This window comes from Anolis carolinensis, chromosome 5 (assembly GCF_035594765.1).
Source record: "Anolis carolinensis isolate JA03-04 chromosome 5, rAnoCar3.1.pri, whole genome shotgun sequence".
Classification (NCBI taxonomy): Eukaryota; Metazoa; Chordata; class Lepidosauria; order Squamata; family Dactyloidae; genus Anolis; species Anolis carolinensis.
Genome location: NC_085845.1, coordinates 96,441,652 through 96,460,550, shown reverse-complemented (window position 1 = coordinate 96,460,550; position 18,899 = coordinate 96,441,652). Strand labels below are relative to the sequence as shown.

General features: G+C 42.4%; 1 protein-coding gene across 1 annotated transcript in view; it reads left to right on the top strand.

Annotated features, from left to right (window-relative positions):
• The window catches only part of efcab6 (EF-hand calcium binding domain 6), a 191,402-nt gene that overhangs the window by 58,068 nt on the left and 114,435 nt on the right, over positions 1-18,899 (top strand). The window contains exon 12 of the mRNA XM_062981881.1: positions 13,558-13,728. Coding sequence (XP_062837951.1) covers positions 13,558-13,728 — 171 coding nt within the window. The remainder of the gene's footprint in view (positions 1-13,557; positions 13,729-18,899) is intronic.

Below are 18,899 nucleotides of genomic sequence, written 5' to 3'. Positions count from 1 at the left end.
TTGAGTGCGTCCACCTGAGGGTGGGGAACCGTGATAGCGTGGGGTTTCTGCTGGTGTACCGCCCACCCCGCGACCCAGTAGTTTCCCTGACTGAGCTAGCAGAGGTGGTCTCCAATTCGGCCTTGGTCTCCCAGCGCCTGGTGGTGCTGGGAGACTTTAACATTCATGCTGAGACCCCCTTGACTGGTGCAGCTCAGGATTTCATGGCCGCCATGACAACCATGGGGCTATCACAAATTATAGCTGGTCCTACCCATCAGGCTGGACACACACTCGACCTAGTTTTTGTGGCAGACAGTGGAATGATCAGAGTGGAAGAACAAAACACCCTTCCTGTGTCATGGTCTGATCATTATCTGGTCAGTTTTAGACTTTCGGCGACCCTAAACCTCCGCAGGGGTGAAGGACAAATTAAGATCGTCCGCCCCAGGAGACTGATGGATCCGGAGGGATTCCTGAGGAATCTTGGGGTCCTTCCTGCCATGGAGCTTGGCGATCCTGTCGACGTCCTGGTCGATCTCTATAACAGGGAAGTGACCAGGGCGATAGATACGATCGCTCCCGAACGCCCCATCACGTTGCGTCATGACAAGCCGTCTCCCTGGTTCACCGGGGAGCTGGCTGTGATGAAGCATACGAGGAGGGGCTAGAGCGCACTTGGAGGAGTTCTCGGGACATGTCCGACTGAGCATGGGCTACAGCCTTTCTTAGGGCGTATACCGTGGCTATACGGGCAGCCAAGGAGTCCTATATGACTACCCGTATAGCATCTGCAGCAAATAGATCATCGGAGTTGTTTTGGGTCGTTGGGGAACTCCTTCAGCCACCTGTGGTGGAGGAGACTTTTGATGACCCAGCAACTCGGTGTCGCGATTTCGCACACCATTTTGCAGATAAAGTCGCTCAGATACGCCTTGAGCTTGACTCCAATTCCACCACAGTGCCAGGGGAGGTGATTGAGGCATCTGCTTGTCCGATTTTGTGGGATTCTTTTAGGCTTGTTCTTCCTGAGACCGAGGTGGAGGTCCTTGGGGCTGTGAGGGCAACCACGTCGGTTCTGGACCCTTGCCCGTCTTGGCTAATTAAATCGGTCAGGGAGGGGCTGGTTGATTGGTTTGTGTTGATCATTAATGCATCGTTGGAGCAGGGGTTTTTTCCATCTTACCTGAAACAAGCTGTGGTTCGTCCACTCCTTAAAAAGGTTTCCTTTGACTCCACGGTGCTGAACAATTTCAGACCAATCTCCAACCTCCCTTTCTTGGGTAAGGTGCTGCCCAGCTCCAGGGCTTTCTAGATGACATCAACTACCTAGATCAGTCACAGTCTGGTTTCAGGCCTGGTCACGGCACCGAGACAGCCTTGGTCGCCTTGGTGGATGACCTCCGTAGAGAGCTGGACAGGGGGAGTGTGACCCTGTTGGTTCTCTTGGACATCTCAGCGGCTTTCGATACCATCGACCATGGTATCCTTCTGGGACGACTCTCTGGGATGGGTCTCGGGGGCACGGTTTTGTCGTGGCTCTGATCCTTCCTGGAGGGTCGATCCCAGATGGTGAAGCTGGGAGACGCCTGCTCGGCCCCCTGGCCTTTGAGCTGTGGGGTCCCGCAAGGCTCTATTCTGTCTCCCATGCTCTTTAACATCTACATGAAACCGCTGGGAGAGGTCATCCGGAGTTTTGGAGTTGGGTGTCACCTCTATGCAGATGACGCACAACTCTACTACTCCTTTCCACCTAATTCCAAGGAGGCCTCTCGGGTGCTGGACGAGTGCCTGGCCGCTGTGTCCATCTGGATGAGGAGGAACAAGCTGAAGATCAATCCCAACAAGACAGAGGTCCTCCTGGTCGATCGTAATCCTGACTGGGGTATAGGGTGGCAACCTGTTCTGGACGGGGTTACACTCCCCCTGAAGCCACAGGTCCGCAGTCTGGGAGTCCTCTTGGATTCATCGCTTACGCTCGAGGCTCAGGTGTCGGCGGTGTCTGGGAGGGCCTTCGCACAATTGAGACTCGTGCGCCAACTGCGACTGTACCTCGCGAAGGCTGATCTGGCCGGGGTGGTCCATGCCTTGGTCACCTCCAGACTGGACTACTGTAATGCGCTCTACGTGGGGCTGCCCTTGAAAACGGCTCGGAAGTTCCAACTGGTCCAACGAGCGGCAGCCAGGATGTTAACTGGGGCCCCTTACAGAGAGAGGTCAACCCTCCTGTTCAAGGAGCTCCACTGGCTGCCATTTACTTTCCGAGCCCAATTTACGGTGCAGGTGCTTACCTACAAAGCCCTGAACGGTTTGGGACCATCCTACCTCCGTGACCGTATCTCCATCTACAAACCCACGCGTTCACTTCGGTCATCTGGAGAGGCCCTGCTCGTGATCCCGCCTGCGTCGCAAGCGCGGTTGGTGGGGACACGAGACAGGGCCTTCTCTGTGGTGGCCCCCCGACTCTGGAACACCCTCCCCAAGGATCTCAGAGAGGCCCCTACATTGGCAGTCTTCAGAAAGAACTTGAAGACCTGGCTGTTCCAATGTGCCTTCCCAGATTAATAGGAAATCTCCAACACCAAGTCCCATAAGCACTTTATTAGAACTAAGATCGTATATTGCACTCTGCACTTGCCCTAGAAGCCTTATATATCACCTGTCACATCAGCACTTTTAATCTTGTACCCATTACTCTGGCCCGGCCCAGTTTTATTGTGTTTTAGCATATTGTTTATTGCTTGTTGTTTATACTGTTTTAATTGTTTTTAATTTGCCTTTTGTTTTGTATTGTTATATTGTGTGTTGAGGCCTTGGCCTTTGTAAGCCGCCTCGAGTCCTTCGGGAGATGCTAGCGGGGTACAAATAAAGTTTAATAATAATAATAATAATAATAATAATAATAATAATAATAATATAAAAGAACAACACATCATAACACTTTAAACAATACAATAGATAATAATATACATTACAATGCAAAATCAGGTAAGCATAAAAACAAGGGTGGGCCACATGAACACTAAGTTAAAACTCGGGGTGAGAAAGAAATAAGAATAAAGAACAGGGACATAAGATAGTGGTACAGTTTAGAGGATAGATATTGGAGGGGAGTACAGTAGAGTAGTACAGTAGAGTCTCACTTATCCAACATAAACAGGCCGGCAGAACACTGGATAAGCGAAAATGTTGGATAATATGGAGGGATTAAGGAAAAGCCTATTAAACGTCGAATTATGTTATGATTTTACAGATTAAGCACCAAAACATCATGTTTTACAACAAAACAACAGAAAAAGCAGTTCAATACACCGTAACGTTAGTAATTACTGTATTTAACAAATTTAGCACCAAAACATCGCAATGTATTAAAAACATTGACTACAAACCACTGACTACTAAAAGGCAGGCTATGTTGGATAATACAGAACGTTGGATAAGCGAAGGTTGGATAAATGAGACTCTATTGTATTCCCAACAAATAGCTGTAGGAAATTATGGTGTAGTCTCGTTAATTTCAAAGGCATGCCTTCTATGTCTTAGTGAATTTCATACAAATATTGTTCTCCATTCTCAGATGTTGGTAGATGCCAAATATTTATGCCAAATATTTCAGAGTAATGGTTCTAGTGAAACAGTAGTTTGATAGTGTCTCCAGATAAGTTGAATTGGAAGTTTCAGCGACATAATCGTTTCAAGTACCCAGTTAAGCAAAACTGAGATGTCAAAAGAAATGTTTTAGATTTTGCCTAAAAGCTGAGTTGTTTAGCCAAGCTAATGAGTAGATAGATTGCCCCAGCTCCCTTGTTTATGCAGTGAAAGGACTGTAGAACTAAGTGAAATGGCTTATCCAGCACCTTGTACTGCAGTGTATCATAAGAGTCATTGCGGATTATAGCAATATCTTAGCACACATACCAGATATGTATGATGTAGGACTGTGTGATGTATTTTCGGATGGTGCGCGCAGATCTCAGCAGGATGGCCTTTTGCAGTTGGCAGATTGTAATTTTGTCAATGTCTATTGTTTCCAAATGCCGGCTGAGATCTTTTGGCACTGCACTCAGTGTGCCAGTCACCACCGGGACCACCTGCACTGGTTTCTGCCAGAGTCATTGAAGTTCAATCTTGAGGTCCTGATAGCGGCTAAGTTTTTCCTGTTGTTTTTCGTCAATGCGACTGTCACCTGGGATGGCGACATCAATGATCCAAACCTTTTTCTTTTCCACAACTGTGATGTCTGGTGTGTTGTGTTCCAGAACTTTGTCAGTCTGGATTTGGAAGTCCCACAGTATCTTTGCATGCTCATTTTCCAATACTTTTGCAGGTTTGTGATCCCACCAGTTCTTTACTGCTGGGAGGTGGTAATTGAGGCATAAGTTCCAATGAACCATTTGGGCCACATAGTTGTGCCTCTGTTTGTAGTCTGTCTGTGCAATTTTCTTACAGCAGCTGAGGATATTATCAATGGTTTCGTCGGTTTCCTTGCACAGTCTGCATTTTGGGTCATCAGCTGTTTTTTCGATCTTGGCCTTAATTGCATTTGTTCTGATGGCTTGCTCCTGGGTTGCAAGGATCAGACCTTCTGTCTCCTTCTTTAGTGTCCCATTCATGAGCCATAGCCAGGTCTTCTCCTTATCAGCTTTTCCTTCAATTTTGTCAAGGAACTTTCCATGCAATGTTTTGTTTTATTATTATTCCATAATGTTTCCTTCAATTTTGTCAAGGAACTTTCCATGCAATGTTTTGTTTTATTATTATTCCATAATGTTTCCTGGCTATCCCTGGATTCCTCCCATACTGTCCCCAGCTTCTTCAATGGGGAGACAGGTAGTCACCCAACTCCTCACTGTTCCCTCTTCGCATGCTGCTGGGACAGAACTCAATGGAGCCCCTGTGTCATATGATGGGCTCCAGCAGTTTTCATACTGGCAACACGTTAGGATGGGGAAAAAACCCTGTCTGATGAGGTCTTATGATATAGTGTGTCTGCTGGACATTAAATGAGAGAATGGCTTAAATGAAAGACTGCATAAATCTGAAGCCTAAAATCATTGAAGCTAATGCTTTTGTGCAAAGTATTTTTTCTGTGCCCCCCAACAGCCATCCTGACAAAGAAGCCAGTAGTCCAAGAATAAACTTTTAAATGGGGTTGTTGTGTGTTTTCCAGGCTGTATGGCCATGTTCCAGAAGTAATCTCTGGTGACGTTTCGCCCACAACTATGGCAGGCATCCTCAGAGGTTGTGAGGTATATAACACACAACACACAACAACCCTGTGATTCCAGCCATGAAAGCCTTCGACAACACAAACTTTTAAATGTTGCTGCTACAGTTATAATCTAGAATAAGTCCAATGTGATGTATGAGGGGAATATCCCTTCACTGTAGCTTGAAGTCCCCATAGTATTGTTTTATATCCCAATAAACTTTGAAATTGTTGCTGCTTTCAATCATATTTACCTTAAAACTTGTAAAATTCTGTCTTAACAAGCAAAAACATAGATTTCTGCTATTGCTGTGAAATAGTTAACTCATTTCCTCCAAAAGTATATTGGTTTTTCCTGCCTTGGTATGCAGAAATAAAATCATATTCTTTCCAAACAGAAACATTTCCTTCACATTTTATAGCACTGATTTGAAGGATCTTTCTGAGGACTCCTGCTTTGACTTTTAGTGTCTTAGGGAAAGACAGGAGATTCAGAAAGGGCCTGACCTAGAAGGTATTTTAGAACCTACAGGGGAATCTTTGGTTTTATTTTATAACAATAACAATAATACTTTATTTCTAGACTGCACTCTCTCCCCGAAGAGGACTCAGGGCGGTTTACATACCTATAAAAAGGCAAACATTCAATGTCATAATTTAAAATCACACAATATCAGAAGTGCAAAATGGACAGTAATAAACTAATTACCAGAAAAGTATTAAGGTTGAAGTAATACAAAATACAACTACTTAAATAAAACATAATAACACTAACCGAACATAATTGTCCAATTAACATATATCCTAGATCAATGGTTCTCAATCGGTGGGTCCCCTGATGTTTTGGCCTTCAACTCCCAGAAATACTGGAAGGAAGCCAGGAAGTTTCAGAAAAACATCTACTTCTGCTTTATTGACTATACTAAAGCCTTCGATTGTGTGGATCATAATAAACTATGGCATGTTCTTGGTGGTATGGGGATACCAAGTCACCTTGTCTGTCTCCTGAGAAATCTGTATAAAGACCAAGTAGCCACAGTAAGAATAGACCACAGAACAACAGACTGGTTCAAGATTGGGAAAAGAGTGCGGCAGGGCTGCATACTTTCACCCTCCCTATTCAACTTGTACGCAGAACACATCATGCAACATGCGGGGCTTGAGGAATCCAAGGATGGAGTTAAAATTGCTGGAAGAAACATTAACAACCTTAGATATGCAGATGATACCACTCTGATGGCCGAAAGCGAGGAGGAGCTGAGGAGCCTTATCACCAAGGTGAAAGAAGAAAGTGCAAAAACTGGGTTGCAGTTAAACATCAAGAAAACCAAGATCATGGCAACTACACCTATTGATAAATGGCAAATAGAGGGAGAAAATGTGGAGGCAGTGACAGACTTTATATTTCTAGGCGCAAATATCACTGCAGATGCAGACTTCAGCCAGGAAATCAGAAGACGTTTACTTCTTGGGAGGAGAGCAATGGCCAACCTTGACAAAATACTGAAGAGCAGAGACATCACACTGGCAACGAAGGTCCGCATAGTCAAAGCAATGGTATTCCCCATAGTAACCTATGAATGAGAGAGCTGGACCCCATAAGGAAGGCAGAGCGAAGGAAGATAGACGCTTTTGAACTCTGGTGCTGGAGGAAAATCCTGAGAGTGCCTTGGACCGCAAGAAGATCCAACCAGTCCATCCTCCAGGAAATAATGCCGGACTGCTCACTGGAGGGAAGGATATTAGAGGCAAAGCTGAAGTATTTTGGCCACATCATGAGGAGACAGGAAAACTTGGAAAAGATCACGATGCTGGGGGCAATGGAAGGAAAAAGGAAGAGAGGCCGACCAAGGGCAAGATGGATGGATGGTATCCTTGGAGTGACTGGGTTGACCTTGAAGGAACTGGGGGCGGTGACGGCTGACAGGGAACTCTGGCGTGGACTGGTCCATGAGGTCACAAAGAGTCGGAGACGACTAAATGACTGAGCAGCAGCAGCAGTAAACTGACTGGGATTTCTGGGAGTTGTAGGCCAAAACACCTGGAGATCCAGAGGTTAAGAACCACTGTCCTAGACAATTAGATGATTAAAATGTAAACAGTGCCTGACCGTAGTTGTGAATTAAAATAGACTGCAGCAGTCATAAAGTACTAATTAAATTGTGCTAGTCCCGCTCCTCTCTGTACGCTAAAGTGCATAGGTGTGTTTTCAGAAGTTTTCTGAAGGAGAGGAGAATGGTGGCCATTTTTATTTCTTTAGGAAGAGAATTCCAGAAGCGAGGAGCATTTACAGAGAAGGCTCCCGCTCTCGTTCCCACCAGCTGCAAATGTGACGGGAGTGGGACCAAGAGTAGGGCCTCCTCCGTTGACCACAGTGCATGAGGTGGTCTATATAGGGAGATGTGGTTAGACAAATAGTCTGGACCTGAACTGTTTAAGGCTTTATAGGTAATAACCAGTACTTTGTATTTAGCCCAGAAGCAGACCGGCAGCCAGTGGAGCTGCTGTAACATAGGAGAGGTTCGCTCCTTGTACGAAGCCCCAGTTATGTTTGCTGTAACAACAGTAGTAATAGGACTTAGCCTTCTCATTGTTTCTGCCAACAGAGTATCATTTCTTCAGGTTTTGGAGGAAAATTGGTGTCCAGCACACTCAAAAAAACTATAAACATATTCATCCTGTTAAATTATAGCACTGTGACTTTACTTCATCTGCCATTGTTCCAACTTCTGAAATCCTGGGTTTGACAGTTTAAGGAAGAGCATTTAGAATTCTTCCAAAGACTTCTAGCACCTTACCAAACCACAAATCCCAAGAGTCTATAGGATGCAGGCATGGCAGTTAAAATGGAATAATAATGGCGGATCAGCACTACTGGTACTTCTCAACCTTACCACAGTGTTTCACACCATTGACTATGATCTAATGATTCACCTTCTTGCCATGTCTGGAGTTTGTGGTCAGGCGCTCAATTGGTTCAACTCGTTTCTCCGAAACCAGAGCCAATGCGTGGAGTATATGGATCAAGTCTCTGAAAGATCTCCCCTCCTATGTGGGGTACCCCAAGGTGCAATTCTCTCCCCTCTTCTCTTTAACATCTACGTTAGACCCCTTTCTAGTTTGGCTTGGAGTTTCGGCCTAGACAGCTATTAATATGCGGACGACACCCAACTCCTTCTGTGCTTGGAGCCTGGAGCAACGTCAATATCAGACAATTTCACCTTATGTCTGGAGGCTCCGTCGAACTGGCTACGTGCTAGTAGACTGAAGGTTAACCCGGCGAAGACTGAGATTCTCTGGCATGGCTGCTCGATTGGTTTGACCCATTTGCTACCCACCTTCGATGGTGCTGCCCTATCTCCTTCGCCTACTGTTAAGAACTTGGGTGTCGTCTTGGATTCGCAGCTGACAATGGAAGCTCAGGTCACTACTGCCAGCAAACAGGCCTTTTTCCATCTACGTCAAGCAAGGCAATTGGCACCCTATCTATCTGATGAGTCTCTGGCAAAAGTCATCCATGCCACGGTCACGTCTAGGCTGGACTATTGCAACGCCCTGTATGTTGGCCTTCCGATGTCTACGACCCGAAAGCTCCGTATTGTTCAGAATGCGGCAGCCAGGCTACTCACAAGAACACCCATGAAATGCCACATAACACCAGTCCTGCAGCATTTGCATTGGCTTCCAACTGATTACTGTGGTCTATATAAGATGCTAGTTCTGACCTATAAATTCTTTACGGCCAGGGCCCATCGTATCTTAGGGACCATCTCTCCTTCTCCCATCATCGGAGGTCGCAACGACCATCCCAACACGACTTACTTTATGTACCGGGTCCTAGAGAAGTGCATTTGGAAAGGACCAGACGCAGAGCTTTTTCTATTTCTGCCCCTGCCTTATGGAATGCCTTGCCGCCCTATATGAGAGCCATGCGTGAGTTGGGCCTTTTAACCTAGCACTTAAGACCTGGCTTTTTACTAGAGCTTTTGATCTATGTTAATTTTATCAAAATTTGTATGTATGTATTTTTATCCTTTACAATTTAGCTTGTAAATCACCTAGAGCATCTTGGATGGAGGGCGATTAATAAGTAATTAAATGATAATGATGATGATGATGATGATGATGATAAAGGTATAATATGAATGGGCCCAGGTTGCACAAGATGGGCTGGGCAGACAAAATTCTATAGTGAAATGAATAGTTTTTCCAATTCACTTATTCTGGGCCTTTTTTGTTCAGTAGTGTTTGAACAGTATAACCAATATTTTTGTTTCTTCTGCATCTTGTTTATGATCAACTTGTTTACCGCCAACTTGTTTATCTTTTCCACTTTTCTCCTCCAGATGATTTAATGCAATAACAGCAGCCTCCATGGAAAATTGTTAAAGAACAGTAATAGTTTTGCAAAGCTATTATCTCTTGGTTAGAAAATAAGTATCTTGCAACTCACTATGAAGTAAATTGTTTGCTGCATTATTACAGTGGCTTTGACTCGCTGCGGGAGAGCAAAAGCAAACAAAAAGTGTCTTTTGTTAACATTGCCCCACGCATATGAATTGAGGCAGGGATGCAGAGAGCAGCAAGGAAGAGAACACGGGAACCACAAATTCTTTCAAAGATCTGCTCCCTCTGTAGCATCTCACACCACAGAACAGCAAGGAGAGCTGGGAAGAGAAGCAATTTCTTCCATCCTCTGAGGTGTCTTTGCTTTTCCTTGTGCAGCGACATTGCTGAATCATAAACAGATTGAATATCCCTCTTTTCACTCTTAGCCAGCCCATAGTATTTCTGGGGGGTAAATGAGATACCACATAATAGTACACTGAGAGTTTGTTTACACTAGTTCCAAACCCTGTACTCAATGCAGATGGATCCTCATAATGCACAGAGACTCCCGTTGAGTGTATTATGAATTGCTTAACTTTAAACTGATTTTGCTCTCTATGGGGGAGAAAGGTGGGGGATAATCTGGAGTTTGCTGACTATCCCAGGGCTTTGGAGCAGTCTGAACAGTAGGACTGGGTCCAGTTTGGCCCACCATCCTCTCCCCGTTCCCAACAGTACAGTGAAACAGAATTGATCCTGCCCATGTTGCTGCCACTACTAGCCAACCATCGCTAGTAGCTCCTGGCCATTGCAGGTGTCTTTGCTGATGTCAGAATGAGGTTTTGAACAACCAGCAAAAAAGAGGAAAGATCATGTCCCAGTATGTTTCCAAACACTGGTTTCCTAAGAAAACAACAACACCCCTGTATTCCTGCATAGAAGATTTCCCCAAAAGATTTCTAAAGTGTGAATATCAGGAAAATATTCTGTAGAGATTTTTGTATTCTGCATTGGAGAGAATGCTAGGGAGCCTATTAATCCTTGGAAAAGGAATGACATATAGATTTTATCCTGAGCTCTTTACCTTTGGAGACTAGAGATAGATGCCAGATTGAGCCCTTGCATTGAGAACCTTGGCACAAATTAAGCACTAGTAAGTTTGAATGTGCATTATTATTATTATTATTATTATTATTATTATTATTATTATTATTATTATTTTATTGTATGACACAGCAAACAAGATAGATATGCTGGATTTCGTATCACAAAATCACAAGTCGAACACTTCCCAAGTGTCTAGGACTATGTGATGTATTTTCGGATGATGCATGCAGATCCCAGTAGGGTGGTCTTTTGCAGTTGGCAGATCGGAATTTTGTCAATGTCTATTGTTTCCAAATGCCGGCTGAGATCTTTTGGCACTGCACCCAATGTGCCGATCACCACCGGGACCACCTGCACTAGTTTCTGCCAGAGTCTTTGAAGTTCAATCTTGAGGTCCTGATAGCGGCTGAGTTTTTCCTGTTGTTTTTCATCAATGCGGCTGTCACCTGGGATGGCGACATCAATGATCCAAACCTTTTTCTTTTCCACAACTGTGATGTCTGGTGTGTTGTGTTCCAGAACTTTGTCAGTCTGGATTCGGAAGTCCCACAGTATCTTTGCTTGCTCATTTTCCAATACTTTTGCAGGTTTGTGATCCCACCAGTTCTTTACTGCTGGCAGGTGGTACTTGAGGCATAAGTTCCAATGAATCATTGGGGCCACATAGTTGTGCCTCTGTTTGTAGTCTGTCTGTGCGATTTTCTTACAGCAGCTGAGGATATGATCAATGGTTTCGTCGATTATTATTATTATTGTGCAGTTTTCTAGCATTGTATATTTCTGCCGCTTCTGTGTCTGTTCATTTGTATTTTGATTATGTAGCCCACTTTAGCATCCATTGCGGTCCTTTTTATCTTGGGCGACGACCGAGCCAGTATAGACTTTGTTTTGGTTTGATTCTCCATAATGCTAATGGGTTAGGTGTTCTTAGTTTCACTTCTCAGCTGAGACCTCTCTGGCTTGGTTGGACTCTCAGCGTCCTTGGAACAGTTAAGCCCCCCCCCCCCCCAACACCACCACCACCACCACGACAAGGTGACATCACACAGTCCTAAATGCTTGGGAATTGTTCAACTTGTGATTTTGTGATAGAAAATCCAGCATATCTATCTTGTTTGCTGTGTCATACAATGTCGTTGTGTCAATAATAATAATACTTTATTTTTGTATCTCGCCACCATCTCCCCAAAGGGACTCGGGGCGGCTAACATGGGGCTAAGCCCAAAAGAAAACAAAGTGTAAACAAGTTAAACAATAAAATAACAATAACAGTATAACAGTCAAAAACGGATTCAAACACAATTATACAAATAAAGCCATAAAAACAAGATAAAAAGTTATAAAACAATTTCACCACCAAGGGATTAAAATGGGAGTCAGAACAAAGTGCATAATAGCTAGATTATTTGGTAAAGTGCCTGGACAAGTGTTCCAAGGTTTACTAAAGTAACGTTAGGGACAGAATGGGGAGGAACAAGAGACAAAGTGCAGAATAGCAGCATGGTTATCAAGGGGTCAGTAGTGTCTTTGCTTAATAGAAAGCACGCTGAAAGAACCATGTTTTAAGTTGTTTAATACTTAACATTGCATTTAATACATAACATTGCATTTAATCTAGTGCATTTTTGTGTACTACGGATTGAGTATGCCTTAGATCAGTGGTTCTCAACCTGTGGGCCCCAAGGTATTTTGATGTACAACTCCCAGAAATCCCTGCCAGTTTACCAGTTGTTAGGATTTCTGGAAATTGAAGGCTAAAACATCTGGGGACCCACAGGTTGAGAATCACTGCTTTTGATGAAATGCTTGCAACCAAAAATGTTCTGTATTTGGGGGAGGGGATTGCTTGCATCTGTAAATGTGGTAGCTTGGAAATGAGATGCAAGTATGAATATTAAATTAATTCATGTTTCATGGACACTTCATGCACATAGCATAAGATAGTGTTAGATACAATATTTTTTAATAATTTTGTGCAAGAAACAAAATTTTCTGTACATTAATCTATCAGAAAGCTAAGGTGTTACTGTCACAGTCACCAATGTGGATGGTTTTGGAATTTATTTTGGATTTCAGAATTCCAGATAAGGGATACTCGGTGTGTTCAGTTAACAATGATTGGTAAGTCAAGTGCAGATTTATATAATGCATATGCCATTCATTTATTTTAGCCAGAATTGGCTGTCAACAGCAAATAATGAGGGACAAAATGAAGAGAGCTAAACGTACCCTGTGACCTCTGCTGCTAACAGTATCCTGCTTTTATGCCCTTGCATTTAGTGGTTGCCTTGTCACTATTTGAAATTGATTAATCAGAAGGTTTTGGGTTGTTCCACATCCTTTTAGGACTCACAAGCCAATGGAGATAGTTTGACTATAAGAGATACTTCCTCTCTTACATGAGACATCTTTAAAATGCCATTGCCTGTTTCTCAAGAAAGATAATAGAAACCAATGTTCAGTTTGTCAAAGCACATATGGCAAGGGTCATGAACAAGTTTTGGCATATAAATTTTACATTTTTTAGCTAACAAAAAGCAAAATTGGAATTTGTTTATTTATGAATGACTGTTTAGAGATCTAAATGGCTTTTTGGGCATTGCAAATTCCTACAGGAAATAATCATGCAATGGTAGATGATTAAAAAAAATGTAAAACAAAAATTGAAATTCACTAAATAATTCAGTGGAATATTGGATAATAAAAATCTTGAAGCAGAATGTACTTTGGAAAGTTAACATCACAATGCAGTAGAAGGAGGCTCCTTCTTTGGAGGCTTTTAAGCAGAGGCTGGATGGCCATCTATCGAGGGTGTTTTGAGTGCGATTTTCCTGCTTCATGGCAGGGCGTTGGACTGGATGGTCCATGAGGTCTCTTCCAACTCTATGATTCTAGACACAAAAGGATCTTTTGTACCTGCTTGCTTTTTTTAGAATCATGATGGAAAAATTACAAGGAATGAACTCCGTCGCATTTTAGATTGTATCATGTTCCGAATAAGTGATGATGATTTCCAAGAATTAATCAAGATCATTGATCCAGAACACACCGGACATCTTAGCTACAATATGTTTTTGAACCTGTTTCAAGACAAGGATGCACTGGTAAGTGTTCAAAAATACATAACTGTATCAGCAGTAGATCCAAACAGTAAGTAAGTCTTATGCTTTAAATATAGCTAAACAATTGAAAGGAAAAAATAGTTTTAAAGTAAGTAGAAATGGTGCAAGATGCTAAGTCCTTTACTCAGCTTGAGCTGAATAAAATTTTAACAGGTGTGGTGGATATTCAACTTGTGCTTTGATAAAAGGACAAGAAGCAAATAATTTCATTGGGCAAACCGGATAAAGCTGTAAAAGTAGACATTTACTTGGTCTCCCAATATAGCAAAATATCATGATTACAGCCAAGTGCCGAAAATCAGCTGATCAAATGGCTACCGTTTTTTAAAATTCGTTTCACTGTTTCTTTTGTTCCTGTGGGTTTGTACCATTCTGTGCAATCCAAGTGGATGGAATGGTACAAAACCACAAAAGAAACAGATGAAACAGGATTCAGTCCCTACTATTGTATCTAGTAGCTGCTTCTGAGGATAGAAAGGATGGCACCATACCTCCAGAAACAAGATGTCCAGCAACATCTTGCAACAATTATATTTTGCACTGCTATCCTGTATTACTTCAGAACAATATGTCACAATTTAGATCGAGGCTATGGCTTCTTTCTTTTTCCCATTGGATCTTTGTGATTGAATAGGGACAACTTCATAATGTCTGCTATGAGCTACATGACAAAGGTGACTTGTGGAGAGGCATTTTCTTGGTTGTCCTGTTGCTTAGGCCCCTTGTACACTGCTCTATACACAGTAGAGTCTCACTTATCCAACACTCACTTATCCAACGTTCTGGATTATCCAACGCATTTTTGTAGTCAGTGTTTTCAAAACATCGTAATATTTTGGTGCTAAATTGGTAAATACAGTAATTACTACATAGCATTACTGTGTATTGAACTACTTTTTCTGTCAAATTTGTTGTATAACATGATGTTTTGGTGCTTAATTTGTAAAATCATAACCTAATTTGATGTTTAATAGACTTTTCTTAATCCCTCCATCTTATCCAACATATTCACTTATCCAACATTCTGCCGGCCCGTTTATGTTGGATAAGTGAGACTCTACTGTACTAGGATCTGATCCCAGATTATCTGCTTTGAACTGGATTTTTTAAGTCTCCACTGCCAGATAATCTAGGATAAGATCCTGAGTTATAGGAGCAATGGGGAAGGGACCTTAGAAATGATCTTCCTTCCTTTGGAATAATGGTGGGTGAAGTGCAGTCCATGGGACATATGTTGAACGTTTTTTCCATTTTCCTTCCTTCCTCCAAATGGACTGTGTCTTTTCAGGCTTCTGGGACATATTATTATCACTATTTTGACAAACATGGCAATACTGTAACTCTTTCAAGCCTTTGCATACCTTCCTTTGGTCTTTTCTTCCAGCTGAGCTGAGGTTGGATTTCTTTCTCAAAACCCTTTCTATTTTAATGAAAGGCTTGTATAAGGAGTCATCTAGAAGCATAGAACAGCTCCCTAATGTGGCAAAATGGCTAATATCAGAGGTTGCAGATCCTGTTGAACATGGGCTAAAATAATACTTTTTAGGGGTGAGGAACATGTAAAATCTTTCTTTGCAGTTGTCCACCGCTATTTTGGGGACCTATCCATTTTACTATGCCAGTTTTATCTATTTGAAATGTATGTTGTGAAAACTTTTTAAATGTTAAAAAGGTTATTTTATTCTGTTTCCAGTGAGTCAGGTTGCATTAGACAATTTCAGAGAAAGAAAGTAGACACAGAGACTATAGCTACATTGGTTACACAAACAAACAAAAAAGAGGAAACATCTACACATACACTCATTCATCATTCATTCATCTCCATGCGTACATTACCATCCCTTCTTCCATCTCCCGGAGAAGAGAACCAAATGTGGACCAGATTGTGTTCTCTGCAATTCTGCCATTCTGTGAATACACAATTGTCTCTCTGACCCTTGGAGAAAAAGGCAGGTGTCCAGACTCTTCTGTCTGCCACATTTTTGGATAGTAACAAGGTCTCTTATATAACATATTTTCTGCTGTTGTTGTTCCGAAACGTTGTAAATGACTGACAGGTTGTTTTGCAGCTAAAACATGCTGGCTCCATCAATTCCGGACAGATGTTAGTTTTCCTTCTTAACTGAGGTGCGTTGTGTCTGCTTCCTTAACTTAAAGAATCAGTGTCGCTGACTATGTAAACATGTTGTTTTCAACTCAAGAGTTAATCATTGTCTCTGGTTATGTCAGTAATTCTCATCAGCAACTTTTCTAATTACAGTTCAGCAGTTCATGAGTTCTTCACCTCTTTTTTGTAGTTTTCTAGGCCTCAATCCTAGGATGGTGACTTCAGACTCGATCAGACTCCAGTCAGACCAATCATAGAACTTTATTCAATCCACACATGCTTATCAAAAGTAGTGGATTGACTGAAGAATTTTATTGTAATTTATCTTTCTCCCAATATTTGCACTCAAGGGTACCAACAATAAAATTAAGTAAAAGAAATATGTTCTAATACCATTATAATGCAATTTAGATCAATATAGCCTGTCATCCCTTCTCTGGAATTCCAAAGTCTAAAATCCTCCCAAATACAAAATTGTCCATGTGGGTGGATGAGATAATAACATAATTTGCTTTCTGGTGGATCAGTGCACACACTTTGATTTGCACACAAAAATATATAAAAATATTGTCTATAAAATTATCTCTAGGCTATGTATTAGGCTTGTCCGATCGATGGAAAAAATGTTTCAATTCTCATTTCTAAAGTAGGGGGTGCCGGCTCTTCGATGTAGAAATTATTTCTAAATGTTTCACCCAAAATTTTTGGATATTTCTGAAAATTCGTAATGTTTCTAAAATGTTTCTAAAATGGCGGACGCGCATGCGCAATCGCCAAAAAACAGGAAACCGGGGGGGAACATTTCTGGGGGTCTCCCGCCCTCATTTCTTGAGCTATTCGCATCAAATTTGGTACAGTGGGAGAACACATTCCACACTCTTTGCTCAACAAATTGCAGAATGTTTCCTGTCTCCTATGATTTTTGGCGAATTTTTGTAACTTTTTATAATACACTATTTTTCAATATTTGAAGAAACCTGTTCCTAGAATCATAGAATCATAGAATAGTAGAGTTGGAAGAGACCACATGGGCCATCTAGTCCAACCCCCTGCTAAGAAGCAGGAAATCGCATTCAAAGCACCCCCGACAGATGGCCATCCAGCCTCTGCTTAAAAGCCTCCAAGGAAGGAGCCTCCACCACGGCCCCGGGGAGAGAGTTCCACTGTCGAACAGCTCTCACAGTGAGGAAGTTCTTCCTGATGTTCAGGTGGAATCTCCTTTCTTGTAGTTTGAAGCCATTGTTCCGTGTCCTAGTCTGCATGGCAGCAGAAAACAAGCTTGCTCCCTCTTCCCTATGACTTCCCTTCACGTATTTGTACATGGCTATCATGTCTCCTCTCAGCCTTCTCTTCTGCAGGCTAAACATGCCCAGCTCTTTAAGCCGCTCCTCATAGGGCTTGTTCTCCAGACCCTTAATCATTTTAGTCGCCCTCCTCTGGACGCTTTCCAGCTTGTCAACATCTCCCTTCAACTGTGGTGCCCAAAATTGGACACAGTATTCCAGGTGTGGTCTGACCAAGGCAGAATAGAGGGGGAGCATAACTTCCCTGGATCTAGACGCTATTCCCCTGGTTTGAAAATCTTATTTCCTGTTCAATTGGGTTCTTATCACTGTAAAAGTCCCTCTTCTACTTGTGTAGACTTTGGATTAGAAATGCAGCACACGCCAAGCAATGCCTTGACAGGATTGGCAACGTCCTTTGGAAACTATAAATTGCTGCGGACCCTCTATTGAATCAAATCAATGTCTGACTTTGTGATTGCAGAAATAAAACTCAGCCCAAGGCTTGGGAATAGAAATGGAGCGTGAGGGAAGCAATGCCTTGGCGGGTGCCCCACGTCCTTTGGAAACTATTTCTTCCAATGTACCCTTTAGGTTTGAAAACAATGTGTGTCTTTGTGATTGCGGCAATAACACTCAGCCCGGGGGCTTGGGATTACAAACGGAGCGGGAGGGAAGCAATGCACTTGCAGGAACGCACACGTCCTTTGGAAAAAAAAAGTTCCCTAAAGCCAGCCACAGCAAGGACTCTGCCCCAAGCCCCCAGCCAATTTCCCCCCAAAAAAACACAATATCGAACCAGCAACAACAGAAACACTCTACCCCCAGTTAGCCCTCTCTCCCCCAAACAAGCAAGCAGCAGCTTCCCAGCGTGCGCCAAACACCCTCTCTCCTCAGTATCCCAACCCAGAATGGCTTGGGTCGGTTGCGGTTGGGGATTTTCATAGAGATCCTCCACGTGGACACGGAGGACGCTAGCCCCCACCTTTGGCAGCCATCATGGAAGACTCTGATTGGCCAGGGAGCGGCCATGTTAGGCTGCGCTAGGCTCCCATTCATGTTAGGTTGCAGAAACAAAAAAATAAATAAAAAATAATTTTTAAAAAATATTTTTAAAAAATTTTGGAAGGAAAAAAAATTAACGAAAATTTTAAGAAACAATTAGAGAAGGGGCCAATGATGGTTCGAATTACATTGCCAGTTGCGCCCAGGGAAAACGTTTCAATACTCGTTTCAAAAAACGAGAACAATCCGAAATAATTACGAAACGAGAAACATAACGAATATTTGGACAACCCTACTATGTATATCAATTAATTTCATATTTAGACTTCGGTGTCATCTTAAAGATATCTCATTATGTATGTACAAGTATTTCAAAATCTGAAAAGAAATTCTGATATCCAACACTGGATATCCAATATTCTGGTCCCAAGCAATTTGAATAAGAGATGCTCAATCTGTACATAAAACAATCTGTGCATACAACAAATATGAGACAGTTGAAATGTAAAAGATTAACAAATCTTGTTTAAAAACAAAAATAACAGAAAAGACTAAATACTTTCTACATCAATCCACCTAAATTGCAAAAGCTGACTTGGAACAACAGGCAGGACGATATGGAGGGCTGATATCTCATACTTGTGTGTTATGTTACAACTATGTATTTCCTGTTGCTTTGGGATATTATGAACTTTATTCAGACATAGTAGAATAGCAGCCAGAGCCGGTCCAACAATGAGGCGAATTAAGCAGTCGCT